This window comes from Ostrinia nubilalis, chromosome 4 (genome assembly GCF_963855985.1).
Source record: "Ostrinia nubilalis chromosome 4, ilOstNubi1.1, whole genome shotgun sequence".
In the NCBI taxonomy this organism is placed as follows: Eukaryota; Metazoa; Arthropoda; class Insecta; order Lepidoptera; family Crambidae; genus Ostrinia; species Ostrinia nubilalis.
Window position 1 is genome coordinate 9,863,330 of NC_087091.1, and position 21,229 is coordinate 9,884,558.

At 35.0% G+C, this 21,229-nt stretch overlaps 3 protein-coding genes across 3 annotated transcripts in view; 1 reads left to right on the forward strand and 2 right to left on the reverse strand.

Moving 5' to 3' along the window:
- The window catches only part of LOC135088665 (glutamine synthetase 2 cytoplasmic-like), a 229,556-nt gene that overhangs the window by 199,639 nt on the left and 8,688 nt on the right, over window positions 1-21,229 (reverse strand). The gene's annotated exons all lie outside the window — the stretch shown is intronic.
- The window catches only part of LOC135088667 (nuclear migration protein nudC), a 61,709-nt gene that overhangs the window by 22,303 nt on the left and 18,177 nt on the right, over window positions 1-21,229 (reverse strand). The window lies entirely within an intron of this gene.
- LOC135088668 (uncharacterized) overlaps window positions 6,833-21,229 on the forward strand; it is a 28,775-nt gene continuing 14,378 nt past the window's right edge. The window contains exon 1 of the mRNA XM_063983602.1: window positions 6,833-7,075. Within this exon, the coding sequence (XP_063839672.1) occupies window positions 7,058-7,075 (18 nt within the window). The 5' untranslated portion in view covers window positions 6,833-7,057. The remainder of the gene's footprint in view (window positions 7,076-21,229) is intronic.

Here is a 21,229-nt window from a genome sequence, read left to right on the forward strand (position 1 = left end):
CGAAACTGCAACTGCTAGTTACTTTTGAGTTGCATCTAAGTTTCTGCCATAGCGTCCGTTGAGAGACCACATATGACGCGACCAGTTTGAAACTTTCAGTTTCAGTTTCATTCATCAGAAAGTTGCAGTTTCGTTGCAGTTGCGTTTCACCGTCTGTTCTAGGCCTTAGAGTTACAATAAAATTAATAGTCGATCATAAAGTAAGTAAGTAAGTCATAAAATTATAGATATTAGATTTATTGTTAGTCTGAATGATCATCTGAGATCATTCAGATTTCCAGATCGTTTTAGTCGAGTGGTTCAAGTTTTGGTGGAGACTGGAGATTTAAATTAACGTGTAATCTTAACTTAATTTACATTGCCAAAATTGACCGCATTTCTATATGGATCACAATGGAAATCAGTGCTCTACACGCATAATAATATGATGAATAAGTTAAATAAAAAATAAAATACCAATATTTTGCACTGGACCCGTTTCATTGACATTTCATAGTTTGAGATAATTCTACGATGAGTCAAGTTTCACGGATTCTAATAATAATGGAGTATTCAGAAAATTTTGCTTCTATTAAAGGCACACAGACGTCACACGGATCTATTTCTAGTTCGCGGATTATGTTCTCTATTGCTTTTTCGGTGATGTTTGTTTTTGAGTGCAAACATCGTGCAGCTATCACTAACCGGCGCTTGCGAATCCGGTTCTATCCGGTTTACATATAAATCAAAAGGGGGGAATTCTACACAAACAATCCTATCCGGTACCGGAGTTGAGGAATTTGTAAAATTTTGTTGATTAAGAACTTGTTTCATTTTAGTTACTTTATTAATTCTTGAGATGCAAGTGGGAGGGCCGATGGTTTGGTAATAATATGGCAAGTTGATGATATAATTACGATCCAATTAAGCTTGAGCCGTGCGTGCGACTGAGAAATTAAGCAAGCCTCCAATCTTTTGTTGCTTTAACGAATAACTTCTTATAAGAACCTTGTGGTAACTGCGCTCAATAGCGAGGTGCTATAATACCTTCACACGATTGCACGCAGATTACGGCTCCGTTCTAATGGAATCCGAAGTCTTCCAAATTTATTGTGATAATAAAATCCCCATTAACTGAACAAGAGTTAGATCAAATTAACTATAACACATTATTTTCATTAGGAACACCACGAATTAATTAATATTCTTCAACGGTATTTCCATACAAAAAGTGTACTAATTGTTCGGTATTTCCATGATAATAATGTTAAGATAACGGTGTGTCAATAATTAATTAAAAACGAGAATAACAAAATGATAAATTCCATAAAAGGTGTCAAAAGATAATTGCAATAAAATAACGTTCGCAATGTTGTTTCTATGTAAACTTTAGGGCATGTTTTGTTTTATCTTTGTGAATAAATTATATTGCTTAAAACTGAAATTTTCTTTCCTATTAGCCAAATTTCTCGATCTGTGTGATTGCAGACCTAATTAAGACAGAAAACGATCTATGCAAAAATATATTTGGAGACGTATCTTCAAGCATTATAATTACATTACAAAAATCTCTTAAAAACGATTTGTGCATTAGGAGTAACCTAGTGCCAATGTGCTGTCACGTTTTATACTTGCTAATTCAGTCAATATTTAATTTTATTGATTTATGCTTTTACAACTGTCTGTGTTTTTTGTCAACCCTGATTGAAGCAAGCTAATTAATCAAATTTAATTCAAAACCGATACAATTTTATACTAGCAAAAACTAATGTTCGGCATGTGGCAAAAAGTCATTTATGGTGTTGTTCTGGTTATTTTTGGGCAGACGTGTTACAACTATCAGCTTTGCTATCCTAATTCAGCTGGTATTCGTAATTAAGTCCAGTTCATCAACCAAGAACAAGGATATGCCGAAACAGACGATGATGTAAACACATTCACGTATTTCACCAATTAATACCTACGCATTGGACGTAATTCATTTCAAATATCAATAACGTAATTTGATCCATCTGCCAGAGCTTATGGTTCTATAATTGGATGGATCTAGTTTTTTTTAACCTGCTGTAGAGCAGTCTACTGACCGCCACATAATGACGTCGGCGAAGCTACTTAGCACGCTTTTAAAGATCACGCGGAAGTTCTTAAGTGAATGCAGTACTTAGTTATGAATTTAAATCAAGTCACCACGCATACATAGTGTATGTACCTACATATTAGTAATTTATGCCTACACACTGTATTATTAACAGTACTTTTATAAAACATATAAAAAAGATATACAAGGTTTTTATTAAACTTGGGAACTTCTTTATGAATATAAGTATGTATAGATGGATATAAACGAATAAAAACCTTTGACCCACACCTAATGTATACTTTCGTTGAATTTGATGAATAAGCCCTGAGATGTCATGGTCATGGCACTCATGGCGGCCAGCTCGTTAATGCACAGAAGTTGCGTGTTGATCACTATACACAACCGCTACACTTATTTGAAGCAATTACCAATAACTCGTAAGTGGTAACTACCAGCGTTTGATACAATAATGTTTTACATATCAATCGTCGGAGATTCAAGATTTTATCTGTAAGTAGGTACTTCACTTACTTACGTAGGAGTAGAGTTAGCCAGTAACTCTACTCTAAGTAATACAAGTAAAAAAGTTACAATCTTTGCGAGATTAAATAGAATAGCAGTAATATTAAATTATGTCCAATCAACTATGATTCCTCTTTTACATGGGGCTTCGTCTCTACATAATTATGTCAAAATCATACTTGTCATATAGAGACGCAGCTACATGTTTTATGCGCAAACGTTGTCACCAAAGTATCGTATACATCATCATCATCATCATTATCTCAGCCATAGGACGTCCACTGCTGAACATAGAAGGCCTCCCCCAATGCTTTCCATGTTACCTACGGCCGGCGTCCAGCGCCTGCTACCTTTATGATGTCGTCGGTCGTAAATCGTATAAATGGCTGTTTATCGTATACATAATTTGAGAATTTATGATGAATGGCGTATATCCAAAGGTAGAGAAGTCCAGTCCATCTATTAATATTCCTCATATACACTCGACAGCATATTTGAGCGATGTCGTGCAATACGGTAGTCTGCAAACAAATGACAAAATACTTGAAAGAACTACTTAGCATTTTATGCAAAGGTTTACACTAGAGTGACGAGAAACACATCAATTCACGTGTAAAGTATTTTTTTAAGTACATACGCCTCATTACGCATTTTAAAATGATATAATATAAGAATAGAACAGAACCCAAACAGGATGGTCAAGAACTCGACGCTCCCACCATCTTTGACCAGATTTGATGGTACATCTTTTATCATTAAAATAAAATAATAATAAAATAAAATCACCAGACCGTGTCATATTTTGTTCCAGCGACTTCTCAACAAACTACTTTATTAGAGTTAGTCGGGTAGTTCGATCCCCGAGAACCGCTTGGTGGCGAAGAGTTTTGGTGAACCGACTTCTGACGTCAAGGGTATATTTTTAGGTTAGCTGAAGTTTAACGGTTAGGAGACTTACTGGTACTCTACATTTTGGCATTGGCTTCTGAGGAGATCTGGCGAGGGAATATGAGACCCATCAAGGGAAATCGCGTCTCATCATCAATCGTAGTTCTTTCATAACTAGTTATCAGTTAATCAGAATGCAAAAGAGTGGTGGTAGATTATTATACAGTGAGAGTCACGTTAAAGTGTACATATGAAAATAGATGAAACTAGACCTATTTTTATCGACAAAAAAGAGGTCAAAAATTTTTTGAGATTTTTTTTAAATTTTTTATAGAATTTTTTTTCTTCCAATTACTTATAGTAAAGAAAACGTAATAACTTTTAAACTAAGCGGTATATCCTGATAAAATAAAAACAGTAATAATGCTAAATAACAGGCGATACTAAAAAAATACATAAAATACACTAAAAAGGCCAACAAATAATAAAAAATGATACTTTTTGAAAAAAATCTGCTTTTATATTCGTGTTTTTTTGGTTATTTGATAAATTTCTCCAAAAAATGCCCCTATAATCGGTGGTTTTTACTACTTTGTATTATTCTCTATCGTATTACCTTCGTAAAACCAAAAATCGCATGTCTCTATCCCTATCACAACGTTAAAGTGTACATATGAAAATAGATGAAACTAGACCTATTTTTATCGACAAAAAAGAGGTCAAAAAATTTTTGCGATTTTTTTTTAATTTTTTATAGATTTTTTTTTCTTCCAATTACTTATTGTAAAGAAAACGTAATAACTTTTAAACTAAGCGGTATATCCTGATAAAATAAAAACAGTAATAATGCTAAATAACAGGCGATACTAAAAAAATACATAAAATACACAAAAAAGGCCAACAAATAATAAAAAATGATATTTTTTGAAAAAAATCTGCTTTTAAATTCGTGTTTTTTTGGTTATTTGATAAATTTCTCCAAAAAATGCCCCTATAACCGGTGGTTTTTATTACTTTGTATTATTCTTTATCGTATTACCTTCGTAAAACCAAAAATCGCATGTCTCTATCCCTATCACAACGTTTGCAATGATCGTTTGAACTAAGCCTCTCCGGGCGCGCCATTCAACGCTTCGTTAACAACGAAACTGAAAATGGCTCTAGATTTGTAATTTTGATAAAAACAAGTTAGATTTCAAATAAAAACAAAAGATTTCGAAGTAAAATAAGCATTTTAGTTAAAATTAAAATTGTCTCTACCTGTAGTAGCGGAGAATAATGTTGTGGCAGGCCTTTGTTCAAACGATCATAGCAAATGTTGTGATAGAGATAGAGACATGCGATTTTTGGTTTTACAAAGATAATACGATAGAGAATAATACAAAGTAATAAAAACCACCTGTTATAGGGGCATTTTTTGGAGAAATTTATCAAATAACCAAAAAAAACGCTTTTTTTCAAAAAGTATCATTTTTTATTCTTTGTTGGCATTTTTTGTGTATTTTATGTATTTTTTAGTATCGCCTGTTATTTAGCATTATTACTGTTTTTATTTTATCAGGATATACCTCTTAGTTTAAAAGTTATTACGTTTTCTTTACAATAAGTAATTGGAAGAAAAAAAAATCTATAAAAAATTAAAAAAAAATCTCAAAAAAATTTTGACCTCTTTTTTGCCGATAAAAATAGGTCTAGTTTCATCTATTTTCATATGTACACTTTAACGTGACTCACACTGTATATCCACTTTGTATCATCAGTCGTGATGATAAAGTAAAAAAAAATAGTTAAGTCGTAACTCATCTTCGTAACATCAGCGGTCAGAGCAGTCGCCCAGCAAGCGAGTTCGTGGGTTCAAATACCACCCGAGGCAAAAGTTTTTCTGAGTTTCTAGTAAAGGAGACCATCTAAAGCTTTATAGAATTAGCTCTTATTGTTAACTGCGTATGTTCCCCAATTAAATTTAATAAACGCCTTATTGCATTGAGTAGGTAAGTAAGTAATGATGATAATGAATCTCGGCGACAATCTCACAATATTTTATAATGATTAACGCACCGTATGACTACATCACCGTACCAGCTTTTTTCCGCGACTTCGTACCTATGCGTGAAAATTGTTTTGTATAATTTTTTCCGCTACGCGAAATTTTTCATTGATACTCTGCTCTTATTGGTCGTAACGTGATGGTAATGCCTTTCCTTCCTCGATCAATGGGCCATTCAACACAATAAGAATTTTTCAAATCTGATCAGTATTTTCTCGTGAGATTAACATGTTGAACCAAACAAACTCTTTAGTATTCATATTTGTATAGAATATTGAGGATAGTCGTCATTTTAAATCGGTTAGCAACTGCTGGCGAAAAGTCCCGCACATTAGGATTTAAACTGATCAAAATCCTATTAGGTATTTTATAATGACTCATTTTGCGTCCGGTTCGGGTCACCTTAAATCCTACAAGGCTAGGAGTCCCGTAATGTAATTCCAAGTGCGGACAGTCTGTCCTCGCCGCTTGCGCAACCAAACGGGAGCCGAGTCATGAAACCCGTGCATAACGTGACAAAGCTTCTGTATTGCCTTCTTATAGTTTTCCTGTAGGCTGTAGACAATCATTGACCACCTCATTGCAGTCGAGTGGCCCAGACGAAAGGACATAGGTACGCCATTTTTAGTTCTCTATATGTAAATTGTAGGAATAAAATGCTATATCTCGGACGACGACCTTAGATATTTGATTAGGTATCCGGTAAGGGCCGGACCAGGAGAAAACAAATAAGATAAAATCAAAAACAAAAATTTCGAGCTACATGCTGTTAATTCTGACATAATAAAACCAAAATGTTATTTGTTGGATTCCGTTTCAAGCAAAACCCAAATCAAAAAGTCATTGACCACAGCCAACAAAAACTTTTTTTTCTAAACAAAGCGTGTGGAAGAATTAAGATTTTTAACAATTTTAGGAACTGAAAAATATCTGTCTCTTCCTGAAGTTACTGAAATCAGAAACTAAATTACCTAGTTAAAATAAAGCCAAAAGTCTAATCTATTTTACTTACAAAATAAAAAGAATTGATGAATTTACGGAACTCTACACGCGTGTATAATTCGAACTTTGTCGATTTTTTTATTGGAAACCACTTTTTAATATTTTTAAGTTTTATTTTATGTAAAATTATCTTGGCATTTAATTTGTAGCAACGGTCGTCTTCCGAGGAAACTTTAATACCAATTATTATGAATTTTTGTGCTGTTTACCAGGTTAACAGCTGATGCGATGATTTAATTCAATATTTTGTACTTTTTTTCATATAAAAACATAGAGAACTTTGTATGAAAACGGCAGCGTGCAACATCATATATAAACCTTGGCGATTGTTGCAACACTCTCAGTACGACTCTAGTCGCTTTGCCGCTTGGATCAGGCGCGTCGTCGACGCCGTCCACGGAGAGGGCGAGAGAGGCAAACTCGAACACAGCTGACGGAGGGACTACCAGACATGTGGACCGAGTGAATGCAGTGTTGTGACGTAACAGTGAGCAACTTATCAGACAACAATAACCGTGGAGGTGGTAGCAGAATAAACAATGGATACCAAAAGCACGGTGAGTGATGCCGCTCATTACACTTCCAACTAATTATTATTGTTATTGGCAATTAGAAAAATACAGTTCATGAATGAAACATGACTTTTTTCAGACGTTTATTGTGTTTGCTAATTAATATGAACAGGAATACCGCGTTTAAATAAATATTCCAAAAGTTTCGAGGAACCATTGTGAATTGTAGTGTCTAATTACACTTTCTAATCGAAACCTTGCCGGTATAACAAACAATACAATATTTTTGTGCCTAATTTATAAACGAAAAGATTGTACTGAATGTCTATTATTGTTTATTGGAGCAATATTTTAATATACCTAGACATACTATGCCAATGCAATGCAATGCGCTTCAGTTTCAGTATGATTTGCTGTCAAGACAATTTATTGTTTTAGATTTAGAACCTTTTTATACCCGACTATACCAGAAGAAGGATGCGGTCTTTTTACAAACTCATTATGTTGAAAATAATATTATTAACTAGTTATCTATCCACATAAATCATAAATATTAAAACATACTTAAAATATATTTTTGCCGCCAAAACAAAATGATCTTGTTTCGGTTAAACTACAACAACAACATTTGAAATTCAAATATTCTATTAATTGGGTTATTTTTCCCTGCATTTGGGGTAACATCGTAAATAACAACGTCTACTAAGGAATGTCGTTTCAAAACAAAAATACTTGAAACTATTTTGGCGTCAGTGGTTTGATTAGATCGAATCATCTCGTGTATAAGTAGAACAGGTCCCACAATTTTTCTGTATAAATTGTATATTTTAGAATAAATTATCTAAATTAATCAGTTTTTAAGTAGCTCATCCGTGTTGAACTTTAAAACATAATACATAATAGAATAATATCACAAAAGACGAAAAAGAATGCGTTGTCTGGCTACACGGATATTAATTTTCACGTGCACGTGACTCTTTTATTATTATTAGGCCCACCAATACTAAAATATAGGCAATCTTCGGGTTACGTTTTATAGTAGAAATCCCTCTTCTAACAGGACAATAACGCCCGTATTCACAAACATTACTATGAGGTCTCACAGGGCGCGTGGATGCACAGGGTCACACCACACACGAACCAATCACATAGCTCTATTTAACGCTTTGCGTTCGATTTGCTGCTTCACTTAAGCAAGCATTGTTTGTGAATACAGGTGTAAGACAATATAATTTTAACTAATATTCCTCACTGACCACTTGCATCCAGTTTACTCCAGCCTGCTGCCAGATATCGTCTGTCCACCGTTTAGGCGGCGGTTTCCCTGCCGCGGGTTTTGTAAGTGATGTAACTGGACGCAAGTGCCTAGGGAGTCCCTAGTAGGGACAGAAGCCGGTGGAGGCCTATGTTCAAATTCGAACCAACAACCTCACTATTACCAATTTGACACCACTTCAACGCCTGGCTGAAATTCATATCCATGCAGCTTAGATGCATCGAAACTCCCAACGAATTTAAGCACATCGTCTCGAAGCACCAGCAACCACCAGCATAAATAAAAAAATACGTTTATTGTAAAATAGCACTTATCTCAACTGCACAAGATGCCGGTGTTTATTTATATGGTAGGTGACCACCTTAGACAAGATAAGGAGTAAGTATCTACTTCGTAGTCAGCTATCGACTTTTCTTTAACTCATAACAAATATTATTACGGACGACGATTTGTTAAAAGAAAGGAACCACAGACCATATACATACATACTTACATACATTAAAATAAATAAATTATAATTGATAATCTAACTATAAATAGAAATAAAAAGAAACTAAGAATATAAATTTATCATAATATAAGCAACGGTCAATGCTTTCGTAACGAAACTTTTAGCTTCCGCCAAAACATAAGTGGACAAAAACGCAAGTGTCTGTTTTTAAACCGACTCCATCATCAAATTTTATACAAATTGAATCTAAATATGTACGTAACACTTGTGTTATTTAAAGCATTCGGTTTGATTACACTATGACTACCGCGTAACTCGTGAATTGAGATGTCATCTTGCAAAGCTTAATGTTAGAAGGTTAAACATACGGAAGGGTTATTAGCAAAAATACTTTAAAAACTAGTGTGAACGAGCACTGTAATGTAGGATTGCTCAATTTGATCAGTCTTCATAAAGTGATACATTACAGATATCCACTTCACCTGGTTATAAAGCTTTCAGAAAAGTGAAGCGATTGTCATTTCATTTCTCAATACCTTGATTGGCAGACTTGTTGAGTTGAGGCTTGATATACAAACTTTTAACGGATGTGTTCAGGAACCTCAAGGTATAATGTAAGGTTCCTTGCCCTGTTTGAGGGTAAAAACCCCATTCCCAATCCACAAGAAGTTAAAACCCAAGTTAAATTTAGCCTTTAGTGGATCGGAAGAAGAAACCTGTTTAACGGACGAGTTCAAAAATTGGTTCGATCTGTGGATGGTATTGCTTTGCAGCCGTACAAGCAGGTACAGTTTGTTTTCGTTTTGTACTTTATCAAGTCCAGTTTCTGTCGGACAAAAGATCAATTTCGAAAGCAAGTGCAGCGGAGCGACCAGGGCTAGTAGCTGCTATTAGGTACGGAGCTAAATGGCACAGGGACTGACAACTAAAGTTGCCCTCGACGCGCGGCCTTCACATTTCACAACACCCGGACTTAGCGCGCATCCAGCCGGTCTGACCGCGCTGCATTCGTTCAACCAAAAACAACGCAAGGTGGTTTCTTAGTATATCTATGTCATTTGCTTTAAAATCATCATTTTTAACCCCATTTTTCTCATCACAACAGTTACCTAACTGTTCATGAAAAATCTTACATCCACGACCCCGGGAGATAAGATAACCTCAAGCCTCAGTGGTGAAAGGTTAACATGCGGAAACGTGCACGCATTACTTATACCTACATGTTCTACAAATCTTCGAAGTGAGAGAGGTGCTTCAAGTTACTATGTTCAGTTATGTCACCATAGATAGATAAATCGGCATTATGACACAAAAACCATTGTTCTGTTCTGTTCTAAGAATAATCTTCATTAAATGTAGATGCATAATAAAAAGATTATTACGCGATTTCCTATTGCATAACATCTTCGCGTATTAATAGTATTCTTATTATTTGAAACAAATTATTAAAATAAATTGTGTTAGTTCGTCCTCAGTTTCAAATGTCACAAAGAAGAATATGAGAAAAAAACTTGTTGTTATTCTCAGTTCACGGCCGATGTTTGCACAACACCAGTAAATTCCTATTTGGTGAGCTAAAATGTCACACGAGTGTTATGTAATTCTAAAAAATAAGATAGGTATCAATGAACTCCAGATCTGTATTAAGATTCTTGTACTAATTAATTATGCCATGCCTACTCTTTGTTCGCGGTTACAGGTTTTGTTATTTGCCTTTTACGTATGATAAGGTACAGGTCAAAAAACTCTCTTTGGGGTCCTAATTTTATTAATTTTGATTTTCTTTGCTTTATTTCTTATCTAATAATATTTTTATCACAAGGTAGGTTATTTCACACATATACCGTCGATGTTTCTCAAATCGCCACTGGGCTACATGTCATAATAAGCAATTATAGTATGAGTAGGTCACTCCGTGCGCCACAATGGTATGTATCGGTTTTTGTCCTTGCATTCAAATTACGTTTTCACATATTTCGTAAACTAATGCGATTCTTCCATTTACGGCCACTGAAAGATGGTCATGTCATATTTATAATAGCTATCTGTAACATTAAAATCAGATTCGCTCAAGTAGAATGCTATTGCGAAGTTATTAATCAAATAACAAATCAAAATGCATACTTTGTACAGAATAAAAAAACCTAATCATCTTTATGATTACGACAGAGTATAATTTATCACAAAAATAATTATTTATCATCAGCGGAATACGTGTGTTAATCTTGTGTTTCGAACAAATCGTTAATTACTTTTTATCCTTCATTTATTATACAAATACAAAGTAATGTGTGTAAAATATGGCAGGGACAAAAAGGTAATAACTGAGAAGATCCTGGAGTTGAAAGCTTGTCAACATAAGGTTTTCCCAAACGGAACTGTGGAACAAAAGTAGAGCCATGATGTAATTGTACCTAATTGAACAAGACATTACGTTCTGCAAAAAACCCTCATTGAATTACATACTACCAATGCTACAAGACTTATGTGTCATACAAAAAGATGTGTCTGACACTCATGAAAAGATACAAATATGAAAAACATTAAAAAATAAACGTAAATTACTAATACGTAAGGAGAACATTATTATTTTTGGCTAAGTATTTAAAATTCAGTGACTACAACGTAATCGAACAAGTTTTGTGTTACGAAATAAATGGTAAACACAATTTTTCGCGCCGTTGAACGATGTTCATACGACATAGGTAAAGGACGTTCGGTTTACTTCTTTACATGCATGAAAAAATATCCGAACATTTTAAAGTGGGAAAGTTTAAAATTCTTCGGAATATTTAAAAGTATTTTTGAAACTGTGTCAGAATATCGCGAAAGTCATCATAATATAACCGGAATTCCCATCGCATCAAGGACACACATTTCTTTTTAATGTGATATATCATGTAGCGGTTCACCGTTGTAGGTTGTAGCCTGAACTTGGACTACATCTTACTCATGCAAAATTTTATTCGTCAGCAGCCTTACTAACATTATCAGTCTGGCAGTGACCTCTAGAACTAAATTCGTTATGTAACATAATAATAATGTGAGAATTATTCAAAACTTTGGTGTCCTGATTTTTGTAAACAAAAACAACGTCGAACTAATGTGTCATTTCAATTAAATCTAACGTGATAGCCAGGAAATGGTTGACTACAGTTTACAAAGCTTCTAACCAGTCAAGGTAATGTCTCTACTATTGTGAGAAGTCCGCAAACGAAAATGTGCACGACTGTTGTTGTACCGACAACACACGCAACACTAGCGACAAATTACAAATTCCTCGTGTGTACTAACTAACTAATAAATAAACATACAAAACTTGTGGATGAATAATTACCATGATTGTAATCTAATATGATTATGCGACCCGAACCATATACAGCTACAAAGTGACTTGATTGACGGACGTAGCATCCGAAGGTCACAATTTGTACAATGCACAATATTGTATAACAAAAGAAGAAAGCGAGGACACGAAGCTATAGATATGCAAATTCAGCAAAATATCCATATACATAGACATTTAATGAATCACTAACAAAGAATATCAGTTCATTAATCATACAGCAGGTTGTAGTGGTAGACCTCTTTTGTACATTAGACAAAAAATAATTTGTTCACGAAGCGTGATAGCCCACGTAGTAATGTTATAACAGCAAATTGCAGACGTCAGACAATGATGTCATCACGACGTGGATACAGAAAAATCCGGCTAGGATGAATTTTCATGGCCACTTTTTCTACGGTTACAACAACCCATCCCACTATAAGTACGGGCTATTAAATCATAATCGATTCGTAAGATGCAGGATGATCAAATTGATTTTAGATGGAACAACCATTAATTAAAATATTATTTATTTGCATCCGGAAAGTTTACAAATACGTACTTACAAATATGCGGATTTAACTAGAGAATCATAAGTGTACTAGTGGATTTCAAAGTCAGAACCAGTGGCTTTGTTAATCGTGGTTACAGGCAATAATCTTATAGATAATTATGCAGGTATTTGCTAATCTATTTAATATACATAGCTTTTTTTAACATAAAATTATCTCAAGTGATTTGAAGGTGCTAATTGAAAGGTTTATTTTTAGAACATTGATTATTGGAATTATAATAAGAACGCGCTCATTATCAGTCAGTAGTCAAACAGCTTCCATAGCAATTTGCATTGACACGATTCCCGTTAGCTTCATAAATACAGCCAATTGAGTTCAAGGACGTCCATAAGCAGTTTGTGACCAGCGTGAACAATGAGTTACGTTGCGGCGTCCTCATGCAACCGCGTATAAAATATGATAATTGGACGCTCAAAACCATCAAGCCGATCTTACTGTACGGACTTAGCGTATTTCATATGAACAATTGTTCTGATTTTAGGTACGAAACCGTTTCACTGACTGATGCAGTTCCAACAATGAGTATTGTCCGGTTGTATTTTAACGAGACAGTCAGTCAGCCTAGTTACATAAATAAAAATGATGACCGGCTAACCGGCTATGCTATCAAATAGACCGACGATCAGGTCAATTGGATTCATGAGAGAATTTAGTAAAATGTTAAGCTGATTAGTAAAATCGTAATCCGTTTCGATTTTAAAAGCTTATCGGATAACCAGAGGTGTGAAATGAAAAGTATTCAAATCGAATATGCCGTTATCCATTGTGACATTTGCACATCCGAAAGTATTCTAAGAAGAACAGTGCCTGAGGAAGGAACGCTTTCTCTTCTAAAGGAGAACAGTCTGGCTCGTCGTTAACCGATTATCATAGTAAATGTAGCAGGCATTGTTTAAGGTTATGAAAGCTGGGCGGAGGCGTGACGTATTTGCAAAGCTGAAGATTTGAAGCGTTACATCTTTCAATGAAGCATCAACAATGGGTCGTCGTTCTATGAAAGGGAAATCGGATTATTTTAACAATTAATTAGCCACACAAGAACTATAGCTGCAATCGTTGTGCAACGTTTTTGCAGTGTCTGAGGCCAGTGTGTTGGGTAAGGACTATGTGACAAGAGTTGAGCTACATAGTGTCATATTATGATTTGGAGGCATGCAAGTGTGCTCTAATGAGTTCCGTAATTTCAATGAACCGTTATAGACACGCGGCGCATGCATCGACTGTTGATTCGAAGAGATTACAGCTCTTGCATAACTAGAACGTCTCGTTGAACCGAACATGTTTCACAACTATGCACCTGTTTTACCCATGGCGCTAACTGGATCAACCCAGTTGGTCACAGTTCATTTATCTCCGAGAATAATGAACGTTGACGTAACAGAACTGTACAAAGCACTTATTATTTCGTGCATAAAAGCGTCCGCATTTTTCAATAAATTACATGCCATGGTGAGACAGTCCGAACAATTTTGTGAATTTTTTGCTACTCAGTGAGGTCATAGACAGGCAATTTTGAAGCTTAAATTGAGTTAATAGCTTTTAAGTATACAAATTATACCTGCCCATAAATTTCTAATTATTGGCTTGTATCCAGCAATTCATAATGATTTTAAATTCACATGAAATTATAATGACGCAGTCTGTCGAAGAATGCGTCAAGAAGTGAAAAATATGGACATCGTTGTGCATGGCCTTTTGTTTATTTCTTTATGTTAAGCGTTGTCAATTTACGATTATTTATTAATTTCTAGAGGTACTAATTAAACATAAATGTACATACAAGAGACGTCACTAATCCTGTGTCTAACGTGCATTAATAGTCATGAATAAGGTACATACAATCACGTGCTCTACCTCATGGACAGTACAGTATCAATCACCAGGTGTGCACGTGCAGTCATCATATTATGATGTTAATAAGTTTATTCACACAATCATAAAACTACAAAAGATGCTTCGAGTACATAGACTGGTGCCTTCTTTTTCCATCTATTGCTCCTATTTGAAATCTTTCAGTAACCAAAACATTTTCTAAAGAATAAAAATTTAATCATAGAGAAGTTTCATGTTTAATATTCATTACCTTAATTATTTTTCATTGGCAATAAAGCCCAGTAACATTCCTTGCATGCACTGAGCGCACGAACAGAGCGACACGGTTCTGAGTTTGCCGTTAGACTAACTACGGCCATGCTGCACTTGCATTGTATCGAGACAAATTTGAATGATACTAAGTGTATCTCACGGGGAACTTAAACGTGCTTAGATTAGAACACGTGTTGATAACAATTAAACGTTGAATCATGTGGGCACAGATCCGCTAGTAAGCACGTGCGTAAGCGCAGGGTCTAGTGGACACTCGGTGTCTAGGTTCTGGGTAAATCGGTCCATAGGACACCGTAGTTATAAGGCTCACCGCCAATACACGTGTTGATAGCAATTATACACTGTATAATGTGGATACACATCCGCTACTTAGCACGTGCGCAAGCACATGGTCTTGTGTGCACTCGATCCCTTGGATTTAAAGGGGGCGTCCATAAATTACGTGAGGCTTTTAGGGGGGGGAGGGGGTCAACAAAAACCTCACCAAATCTCACGTGGGGGAGAGGGGGGGTCTCGGGAAATATCACGTATTTTTTTCCACAAGAAATAGAGAAATAGAGTCTGCCAGAAAACTGGTTTAAATCTTAAGTAAAAAAATTGGCCAAGTGCGTGTCGTGCCACGCGCAGTGTAGGGTTCCGTAGTTGTCCGTCTTTATCACAATATATTTCAGAAGTAAGCAATTACTTCATCTAAAGTCACTTTTAATATTTTCTTCTAAGGAATTTTTATTAGATATGAAATTTTATAATACATGAGTAAAACTACTATTACTCTTGAACTAACTGGTCTATCTTAACCGCTATAGTTTTCCTTGAGAGTTCATAAAAGGCACTATAATCTTGAATTTTTCCAGATTTATCAAGCCAACAGTTTAGTTTTTAGCGGGGGGATGCCCTACTCGGACAAAAATTGGCACTTTTAACTTTAACATTTTGCAAACGGATCCCTAAATCGAAAAATGGTCGTAGAAACCCCTAAGCCATTTTAAAAGACCTATCCAACGATACCCCACACGATGGGGTAGAAGACGAAAAAAAAATCATCCCCACTTTACATGTAGGGGAGCTACCCTAAAAAAAAATATTTTTTTTTTTCAAAATTTTATTCTACCGTTTTGTCGGCGTGATTAATATACCTACATACCTCTTCAAAATTACAGCTCCCTAGTGCCAATAGTTTCCAAGCAAAACCTCGGACAGACAGACAGCCAGACATATCGAAACTATATTAAGGGTTCCTTGTCAGCAAATCTTTTAACTTGTTAAATCTTTTCTCTGAACCAACTAGGGTGACTCCAACATCAGCTACTTGCTTAGACAATATATTCTGTAACTGCTTAGTGCTAGAGAAATCAATAATAAATTTTGTTAATTCTGATCATTGTGGTCAAATAGCGTCATTTCAACACCATTTTGCGCCATCGAGCAAGGAAATAGAATATAGACCAGTCACTGCATCCCAGAAAGACAAATTTAAATCTCAAATATCTAATAAGGTCCCACTTTTGCATTACTTTAACTGTAGTATAAATATTTTATATGAGCAATTATTTGAATTAATTAAAAATGAGTTCAATAAAATTTTTCCTAAGAAAACAATTATTATTAAAAACAATAAAACTAAATTCAGTGACTGGGCTACAGTAGGTATTTATATTAGTAGGAAAAAAATGTTTGAATTATATGGTAGAAAAGCCTATAGTAGCGACCCGGACTTTATAGAATATGTAAAAAAATACTCAAAAGTTTTTAAACAAGTTTGTACTATGGCAAAATCTATTTACATACGTGACAAAATTAAAAACTCTGGCAACACTTGGAATTGTATTAATAAAGAAACTTGTAGAATTATATCTCGGGATGACACATTCGCGTTAAAAATTGATAATAAGTATATTAAATGCAATGATAAGGTAGCAAACGCATTCGAAGGTTACTTCTCAAATGTACCAATCATAACAACAAGCAATCTTAATTCATGTTCATATCAGGCAATGTCTCTTCTCGAGGGTTGTGTTGATGTTTGCAATAGCCCATTAAAATTTAGACAAATAGACCCCATAGTTATTATAAAAACTTTCAAAGAACTAAATATAAAAAAGACAGAGGATATATGGGGCACATCAACAGACATAATAAAACCCATCATTCCTCTTATAGCTCCCCATTTAGCTCATATCTTTAATGAATGTATTAACGAAGGTCAGTTCCCTACCCTGATGAAACATAGTAAAATCATACCATTATTTAAAGCAGGAGACAAAAGTGACCCATCCAACTTTAGACCTATATCGATACTACCTGCGCTCAGTAAAATATTTGAAAAAAATATTTTCAATCAACTACTGTCTCATTTTAACTTAAATAAACTGTTTCATGAAAAACAATATGGGTTCACAAAAGGGAAAAGTACGACCGATGCAGGGGTTGCTCTTATCAAACACATTTTCGATGCTTGGCAGGAGAAAAAAGATGCTATTGGTGTATTTTGTGACTTATCGAAGGCGTTTGACTGTGTTGATCATCAAACTCTGTTATTTAAGCTAGAACATTATGGCGTATCAGGCAAGGCCTTAAGCCTATTACACTCTTACCTCTCAGACAGATTACAAAAAGTAAATATTCACGGAACTAACTCTTCGGGCGCCCCCCTAAAAATGGGAGTGCCCCAAGGCTCAATACTGGGACCATTGCTCTTTCTGATTTATATAAATGATCTACCTTTTTATTCAAAGGACCTTTGTGAGATAGTATTATTTACTGATGACACTTCTTTAATTTTTAAAACTGACAGGCGTCAGGAAATATTTGACGACGTGAATAATGCTCTTTCCAAAGTATTAGACTGGTTTACAACTAATAATTTGCTATTAAACGCAAAAAAAACCAAATGTTTAAAATTCACTATGCCTAATGTCAAACAAGTTAATACTAATATTACAGTAAATAATGAACGCATTGAACTGATAAACTCTACTGTCTTTCTAGGTATTACCCTAGACTGTAAATTACAATGGGGCCCCCATCTTTTTGAGAAATAAATATCTTTAACCACATATTGCTGCCTTGGCGGGAAGACTTAGTTCAGCTGCCTTTGCGGTGAGAAAGATCAGAAACTTGACTGATGTTGAAACAGCAAGGCTTGTATATTTTAGTTATTTTCATAGTATTATGTCTTATGGTCTTTTACTGTGGGGCTCAGCAGCAGACATAGAATCAATTTTCATTTTACAGAAAAGAGCTGTTCGGGCAATATACGGTCTTAAACCACGTGACTCGCTTAGAGAAGTTTTTAAAGAAATCAATATATTGACTGTGGCTTCGCAATACATATTTGATAACATTATGTATGTCCGTAAACATATACATTTATTTACTAAGAAAAGTGACGTCCACTCATTTAACACGAGACATAAGAATAAACTTGCTGTTCCATCATTTAGGTTGCATAAGATAGGTAATTCATTCTTGGGGAAATGTATTACCATATTTAACAAAATACCACACAACCTTGTCGAATTGCCAATAAACAAATTTAAGATACATATAAAAAATACCCTTATGTCCAAAGGGTACTACAAGGTTCGAGACTATATTGATGACAAGGATGCGTGGTCAGTTCAGTCTGCACATATTTGATGTACTTAAATTTGACTATTCTTACCGTTAGATAATTCCTGGCAATAAGTGGTGACTGAGTTTGTTCCGGCGTTTCTTCTCAGCACTTGCCATATGTTTGTCTCGAAGCGCTGGTAGGGCCCAAAAGATAAGGAGACATGTAAAGTGCCCCATAAGGGCTACCTTTTTCTTTTTTTATTATTTTCTATTGACGTTCATAAGTGCCACTTGTGGTCTAAACTGAATAAATATTTTTGATTTTGATTTTGATTTTTGATTTTGAGCAGGACTAAAAAATTTTGTATGATGATAATGTCATTTAATTCTATACAGTCTGAACAAATAAAACTAAAAATGCTTCCGTCTGCATGTGTGAATACTAAAATGCAGAATAAATGACGAAATTAAGAAAATTATAAAACAAGTTCTTTTTTTATCAAAATCGATTTTGCTAGATTATTAGTGATTTTGTAGAAAGGAACAATTAGACTAGGTACTTCTGTAAAAAAACAATGTGACCCTAGTACTAACCGCTGTCACTACACGTGTTTTTCTGGATCTATTCGTAATCAGTGGGCTTAGTGCGACTTTATATCGATCGTCATCCGCTAGCGACTGCGTAAAAAATGACATAAGTACATTAAATGTATGATGATTGTACAGCGTCCCTAGCTGATACTTTCAAGAACAAAAATCTTTAATTTTCAAGATTTTTTTTAATATCACGTGAGATTTGGGGGTGGGGGAGGGGGTCAGGCAAAATCTCACCAAATCTCACCAAGGGGGGCGGGGGGGTTGAAAAATAGCCAAAATTGTCTCACGTAATTTATGGACGCCCCCAAATAAACCAGCTCAAGGGACACAAACTTAACTTCAAATTCAATGGTCCAAGGGCTTGCATTTCAATATTTGGACATGGCTGTCAAAAGCTTCATTCAGTAAGCTTTAACTTTAATATCAATCATTTTCATGAGGAAAGAAAAATTCCATCGGTATGGAGGCTTAACTCTCCAGCACGTATTTGAGAATTTTAAGGAGTGGTTGTTAAATGCCCCTGTTAGAAAATAATTTACTATTTTTGCATGTTTATCCAATATTGACAAATAACTCTAATTGTAAATTCAATAGGTACTGTAATGTTAATGTACAATCGTGAAATGTAAATGAGACTGTACACTGTAGCTGTAGTTCAAGGGACACGTGTACTGCTTAAACATAAAGTAGACTGATTAGATACTAACATTGACAGTACCGAGAAATATCAGAGCGATATCATGAATAATGGAATCACTACAGGATCTTGAAACCACATTCCCTTCTCTACAAGTTCAAGGCTCGTGGTATTCCTTTCCTACTTTGATAGAGATACCAATAAAAAATTAAAAACTCAGGAGGGGTTTTTAGGGTTCCGTAGCCAAATAGCAAAAAACGGAAAAGACAGACAGACATGACGAATCTATAAGGGTTCCGTAGCCAAATAGCAAAAAACGGAACCCTTATAGATTCGTCATGTCTGTCTGTCTGTCCGTCCGTATGTCACAGCCATTTTTTTCCGAAACTATAAGAACTATACTGTTGAAACTTGGTAAGTAGATGTATTCTGTGAACCGCATTAAGATTTTGATGCAAAAATAAAAAAATAATAATAAATATTGGGGGCTCCCCATACTTAGAACCGAAACTCAAAAATTTTTTTTTCACATACGTGTGGGGTATCTATGGATAGGTCTTCAAAAATGATATAGAGGTTTCTAAAATACTTTTTTTCTAAACCGAATCGTTTGCGTGACAGACGCTTCGAAAGAGGAAAAAAGTTGGACCCCCCCCCCCCCCCTCTAACTTCTAAAATAAGAAAATGAAAAATCTAAAAAAAAACACATGATGTACATTACTATAAAAACTACAAACGAAAATTGTTTTGAACGAAATCTAGTAAGTAGTTTTTTTTTAATACCTCGTAAATCGTAAACCGCTTATTACCGCGTAATCTTTCATACAAATAACTTAAAGTACATCATCCATTTTGGTCCAAAATCAAAAGTGCCGGCCAAAAAATAAAAGTGCTGTATTTTGATAGAATACGTCCGCCTTAGCATTTATTACTATGGCACCAAAGCTGTAGCACCACTGTGCATCGTAGTATTTGAGTTCTAAAAATATATGAAACGACTGACTTTGATCTCAAATACTACGACGCACAGTGGTGCTACAGCTTTGGTGTCATAGTAACAAATGCTAAGGCGGACGTATTCTGTCAGAATACAGCACTTTTTTTTTATTGGCCGAATTTTTGGTTTTGAACAAAAAATGTATGAATCGTCGATGAATTTTAGATCTCAAATACTCGACGCACAGTGGTGCTACAGCTTTGGTGCCATAGTAACAAATACTAAGGCGGACGTATTCTGTCAGAATACAGCACTTTTTTTTTATTGGCCGACACTTTTGATTTTGAACAAAAAATGTATGAATAGTCGATGACTTTTAGATCTCAAATACTCGACGCACAGTGGAGCTACGGCTTTGGTGCCATAGTAACAAATGCTAAGGCAGACGTATTCTGTCAGAATACAGCACTTTTTTTTGTTGGCCGGCACTTTTGATCTTGGACCAAAAATATATGAAACGTGGATGATGTCCTTTAAAAAAAATAATTTTAATTTCATAAATCAATGGTACGGAACCCTTTGTGCGTGAGTCCGACACGCACTTGGCCGGTTTTTGTTTTTAGAGTTAGTAAGTATATTCAAATTATTTTCTTGTTCCTATTTAATACACAAAGTAACCTATTCGCTAAAACTTTTAAACAGTTGAAGCAGTTATTTTGTATTTTAACCCGTTATAA